The sequence below is a fragment of the Liolophura sinensis genome, chromosome 7 (genome assembly GCF_032854445.1).
Source record: "Liolophura sinensis isolate JHLJ2023 chromosome 7, CUHK_Ljap_v2, whole genome shotgun sequence".
Classification (NCBI taxonomy): Eukaryota; Metazoa; Mollusca; class Polyplacophora; order Chitonida; family Chitonidae; genus Liolophura; species Liolophura sinensis.
This window is the reverse complement of record NC_088301.1, coordinates 51,268,019-51,274,127: the sequence shown is the minus strand read 5'-3', so window position 1 is coordinate 51,274,127 and position 6,109 is coordinate 51,268,019. Positions and strand designations below refer to the sequence as shown.

Genomic DNA, 6,109 nt, shown 5'->3' with positions numbered 1-6,109 from the left:
TCCCAGGATTTCTAAGGCCAGATTTATGTTTATAGAGACAATAATTCTTCTGCATTCTGCATTATGTAATGTGCATGGACAGATATAAAGAGCTAGTCTTTCAGTATTTGAATACATGATTTAGAGCAAAAATGAAAAGCCATAAACCCAATTTTACACTAAGATCAAGAATTTAAATGCATTTAATTCTCTAGAAAATAGCAAAAATAAGCGGAGATACTTTTGATGCAATTCTCAGAAGTGTTGTTTTATGACGATAACGTTGAGGTTTTTACATTGTGTTTTTCCCTTACAATGCCGTATTCCGTAAAAACCTACTTGAAAATCTTCATAACCCTTTTTATTTTAGTAAAATTAAATTATATTATGGCCTTGCTGCTTTCGAGTCTATCAGAAACTTTGCTTTTGCAGGGTATTTGCTAATACGCGGTTTTCGGGCTGATAAGCTCATTGCCTCTTGACAGCGTTCGGTGGACAGATACTTCGCTGATTCATTGCTTGCATGTTTTCCAACTCGTTCATTAAAGCAGTTCTCTCATATAGGTGATGGACACCGAAATCAGTAAAATGGAAGACTGGCAGTTGGGGAAAAACATAGTGAGCAGTTTGGAGTATGCCCTGGATAACAATCATTTGTCTGACGTCGAGTTTCATTTTGTGGAAGAAGACCCTGTTGTGTCCCTAATGGCTCATAAGCTTATACTGTCGCTGAGGAGTCCAGTTTTCCAGGCAATGTTTTTTGGTCCTGTGGCTGGGGAATGTGGTAAAATAGAGATACATGACATCGAATCATCCGCCTTTGCTGAGTTACTGAGGTAATACATAAATACACACTGACCCGCGTAGATAATGCCTGTTAATGATGTAACATGTTTTACCTTGACTAATCTCCTATATTAAATTATTCCTTACTTGAAATCTTGAGTTCAAGTATTTTGCTCACTTGGCCACTGAGGATTTTGACTGAATTTAAGAAGGCCCTATTTGAACCTAAGAATGCAAAAGACACATGGAATTTCTTTTTCTATGCAGCAACAGTTTTAACAGTTCTTTCGCAAACATAACATTAAGGTTCAATCTGACATCTAATCTACATCAATCTATAATCTGAATTCCACAGATACATATACACGGACGAGGTTGTCCTATGTCAAGAGGATGTGTTGGATGTGCTAAGTGCTTCTCACAAGTACTTCATCACGGGTTTGGTACAGAAGTGTTCAAAGTTTCTCATCAGGACCATCAGCATGACTAACGTCTGTGAACTTCTGGAGAAAGCCACGCTTTTCGGGGTAAAGGACCTTCAACATCACTGTTTAGTTTTTATTGACTTACACACGAAGGAGGTGTTGAAAACGGACGGTTTTCTCTCGCTGTCTCGCTCTACTGTGGAACGAATTCTTGCCGCCAATACCCTCCATGCTGACGAATTTATCATTTACCAAGCCATACAGGCATGGGTTGTGGCAGAGTGCAATCGACATTCGCTCGACTGCACCGTTTTCGAAAACAGGCGAGTCCTGGCGGAACCTCTTGTTAATTTAATACGGTTTCCATTGATTTCCCCCCAAAAGTTTTCCGAGGAGATTGTTGGCAGTTCTTTAAACTTGTTAACACCCCAGGAAACAATCAATCTATTCCAGATATTTACTAGGAAGTTGTCCAATCCACACGACATCTTTTGTCAGCCACGCAAAGAGGAGATGACCCTGACCATTTCTAGGTTTGAAGAAGACGGGCGGTGTCGATTTTGGTGCCAGGGAATAGAAGATAAATTCCAGTTCACCACTAACACCGAACTTGTGCTGTCAGGTATTACAGTTAAGGGCAGCATTCAGCGTTGTGGGTGTTTTGGTTTTATGAAAGGTTCAGTCCAAATTCTGGAATATAACAAGGATGAGTCAGTCATTCTGGGCCTAAAACATCTCGATCACAAGCAAAATCCTTTAATACGCTCTCACCAGCAAAGTTCTGCAAAGGAAATCTTATATGATATTTTCATTGATTTCAGAGAGTTTTCAATTTTTATCACACCTGGGAAGAATTACGGCGTCCATTTAACAATTGAAAGAAAATTGGAGGAATGTGATTGCAATGAGATATGCGATTGTTACGACTTCGTTTCTAACAGGTACCCTAAAGAGGAAGTTCACGCAGGTGAAGTGACCACAACTTTTCAAAACAGCGGCGAAGCCGTAGTGAAAAAACTTCTGTTTAATTATTGGCGATAAATATAATGACGAAAGTGTGGAATTGCGAATCTTTCAGTGTTTATGGTTATGAGGAATGATTCATTGATGATTTCAAGTGGATTCCGAAAATGACACACCGGAAGTATCCGCTATCCACACAATTTTAATTTTTACTGTAGGTGCTAGTGAATTTGGGCCTAGGGACATTTCTGGCTTTTTCATGCGTCCTTCCTTAGAACAAGCTTTTTGAATAACCCCTTGAATGCTTTTTGATTGTAAATCTATGTTATATTTTCACAGAATATAAATGGTTAATTTAAAATATCGTTCCGAAATCCAAATTGGGTCATTGTTGGACGCCAACCTGCGAAACAGATATATTACAGAATGTGTGTATTCAGTATGCCAGTAATACAACAAGAGGGTTGGAAACACACCAAATGGGTCACATCCATTTTGTTCATTCTTCTGATAAACTTTTAATCTGCAAATCTTACGAGGCCTTGGGATATACGCAAGTAGTGTTAGATGAACCGGAAACACGATGTGGCGTCACTCGTACCTCAAACTCATAGGCCTAAAAGACAAAAAGATCTTCGCAAGAAAGGAATGAAAGGAGTGTTATCGGGTTGTAGAAATAACTCGCGTTTGATTAGTTGAACTGGATGACATGCCGACTCTTCGATTTTCTCACTGAAGTTGCTTATTGCTAATTGTGTGGCAGTATATTGGTTATGCAACATCACCACAATAAAAAGGTACGTTTTTAAGTTTCATGCGGTATACTTTATCGATGTGAATATACATTTGGTCTAGTGTTGTCTTATTAAACTGTTACCTTTCTTCACTTGAAAGACAATTACGTTTTGGCTTATTTTGTAAGAAAAATTTGTTTGGACCAATTAACGCCATATATAAAAATCTTCCGTTAATTTGAACACCATAGAGTTTGAACACAATTTGAAGCGATTAGAATGAATGTTGAATGCATAAAAAAGACATTACTTTACGTAACTGCTTTAATGGGATAAATATATGTGGAGAAAATACATTGGAAGCGGAATTCCGAGTGAACCCCACTCAGTTGAAACTCACGCTAAATTTTAGGCCTATACGCCTGTCATATGGCCTTTGGTTACATTTCACTTGGTGTAATCAGTTGAAATTCCTCTGTAAGCTAATTCCATTGGATTACCACAAAGTGTTGACGCAAGTGACGTTCCTGCCTCGTGTTGATTCTGCATCTACCTCCTAATCAAGGTAATAGTTAAATGTTCAAGCTTTATGCAGGATCCATGTGGTTTTCAAACTTAATCCGAGGTTACACAAAATGAACCTGCTTACAGAAGTTTATGAAAATCGCACAATATACAGAAACAAACGGCCCAATTCGCCAAACATACACGTATGGGGCTAGTTCCAAAGTTGATCCGAGGCCTCACATAGGCCTACTGCTTTAACCAATATGACTTCCACGTTTCTTCTCAAATTAATTTTCATGACATGAGAAAATTACAGAAACCTGGCCTAGGGGGTCCAAAGAAAAAGCAGTCGCTATGTGTCCCATTGTTTCCGGTAGAGGAAACAATATACACCAGAACATAACGAGTACAGATATACTGCTATCCACCGACGCTGACTTGAAGTACACCTATACATCCAGATAACCAGCCCCTGGCACCATCTACATGGAGTATTGTTGGTACTATTATGCTTTGCACAATAGCACTAGAGGAATGGACCCAAACACTGGTTGGCCCCGTGTGAGTATAATGTGAGGGCATGGGTGAGGCTTTGTTTTACCACTATTGGTTGACGGCTGCATGGTATACGAATATCTATTTCGACGCATGCATAGATTCGTGCCTTTTGTATCTTCGGTGTGGCGTTCCATTTGTAAGTTGCTGTCAGGCCTACCTAAGCACGACCGGAAAGGAAGCCAGCATGAGCTGGACTTGAACTCACTGTAACCGCATTGGTGAGAGGCTCCTGAGTCACTGTGCTGCGCTTATAGGCCTACGGTGCTTATTTTACCACGGACACCCAAGAACATAAAGAAGAATTATCTCCTTGAAATATAGGAATATACAAGGAACTCCAGACAATTCTATGACCAATCGGTGACGTAGTACTCACATACTCTATGAACATCGCCGGTGTGACCAACACGACTTACATGCACATGCACTATTCAAAATCAGGCACTGAAATCACAACGGCTGACAATTCAAATCTTTGATGTGTCATTGGCATGTCATCCACAAAACGAGTGGACTGGTACATGACCAAAGTCATACCAGGAGCCTTTTCGTCAAAAAATGGGGTATTGATGTAACAGTAATCATAATGCCTAGAGTAGATAAAAATCTCTGTTCCGAAACACACATTTCTGTTATATTCGTTAACCATTTGTACTATATTTGACCTTCCAAGTCAGTAATCAAACAAGTAGTTCAAACAAGCTCCTTTTAAGATACAAAGTGCTAAGACTGAAACCCATTCTTAAATCTGTTATATAATCGGTACTTAATGAAGTATATGAGTGTGTGCAGTATTGGACGCCTATGTGTATTGTAAATATGTTATTCTTCACTATCAAGTTTTGATTATATAAATGTATGATGTATATAAGTTTGAGGAGACCCCCTAGTGACCCATGGGTTGTGGGATATCCTCAGTAAACAAATAAAGAATTAAATTAAGTAATCGCAAAGGTCAATTCATAAACGAAGTTTAACACAAACCACCAAAGAACTGAAAAACTATTCAAGTGCGAAATTGGAACGGAATCATACAAAGAGAAGCAGGCAACAGATCTCAGTGATGTTGGAAAGGCGCAATGTATGTTCTATGTGAATTGGTGAAAACAGTATACAAACCGTGTCCATGTATCATGCTAGTATATATGTTGTCGATAATCAAAAAAATCTATTACAGCTGCTCGTTTATTTCAACTGTTCATATACCCAACATGGCGACCTAATTCAACACATGGATATACACCCCCATGCCCAGGATTAAGAGAAATTAGATACAATTATGAAGAAGATTCTGGACGCTCTGTTCAGGTTTACTTACGAAACAATAACATGCTCATTGTAAAATTTGAGAAACTTGGGGCGAAGAGGTTTGGTGGAATAACCTTGACAGGTCAGTTTGTGTAGATATAACTTATGACGTTGACTAAAATCGTGACATAGCACACATGATCTAATATACCACAAGGTGAGATATTCAAACGCCATGTATATTGTTATATTGAGCAGTTAAGGATAATTTACAATGTCAAAACTGAAACTGACCCTCTTGTAAAGTCTGCCAGACAGCAAACCGTCTTGGTCTTTGTCCATATACAGGTCCAGATGAAACGTACCATCTGGAGAGTCTGTAGCTTCCTGGTGATTTATTTATAGTGGATATATTGCCTACAATTCGTGACCCATTATACCAAATTTATTAAACGAGTGGTGTTATTTGTCCCTAGCCTTTGGCGATAAACAAATAAAAATCACATCACAAGTTCAATAAATTTGATATAATGGATCACGAATTGCATATTCTATTTATTCCATAATTTATTTTGAACGGATTTAGGTGGTTGATGGAAAAGACGTTCAACGTGATTTTTTTTTGACAACAATGTAAATGAGATGCGTATTGATATCGATATATATGAACGGTTGGAAGTAAACCACACATTTAACTGTGGGTCTAGAAAACATTGAGAAAATCTGAGATTTGTGTGAACAGTAAAGATGACACAGACCATTAGTGTGCTATAAGACGATGGGCTTTGATTTTTTTCTTGGAAATATCAGCATTCATAACTGCTTATTTATCGAAGCGTTTGGGCCAAAATCTGTGATCTATAAATCTAGGGCGTATCTCCATGACGTCACGCGATGACTTGCAGGGTG

General features: G+C 38.6%; 1 protein-coding gene across 2 annotated transcripts; it reads left to right on the top strand.

The window, feature by feature from the left end:
* The first annotated feature begins 549 nt into the window (after positions 1 to 549).
* Positions 550 to 2,935, top strand: LOC135471537 (BTB/POZ domain-containing protein 3-like). 2 transcript variants are annotated; one of them, XM_064750804.1, is made up of 3 exons: positions 550 to 815; positions 1,121 to 1,812; positions 2,012 to 2,187. In XM_064750804.1, exons 1-3 carry the CDS (start codon positions 568 to 570, stop codon positions 2,059 to 2,061), a joined length of 990 nt encoding a protein of 329 aa, XP_064606874.1. In that variant the 5' UTR covers positions 550 to 567; the 3' UTR covers positions 2,062 to 2,187. The 2 variants fall into 2 exon arrangements, with proteins under 2 accessions (XP_064606874.1, XP_064606873.1); XM_064750803.1 differs by having other exon boundaries at positions 1,121 to 2,935.
* Positions 2,936 to 6,109: the final 3,174 nt, after the last annotated feature.

What these genes read in the sequence shown, in the direction of transcription:
- LOC135471537 (XM_064750803.1), top strand. Translation starts at nt 568, where the DNA reads ATGGAAGACTGGCAGTTGGGGAAAAACATAGTGAGCAGTTTGGAGTAT. An exon ending in GCCTTTGCTGAGTTACTGAG is followed by an intron (nt 816 to 1,120) that starts GTAATACATAAA and finishes TGAATTCCACAG; the next exon opens with ATACATATACACGGACGAGG.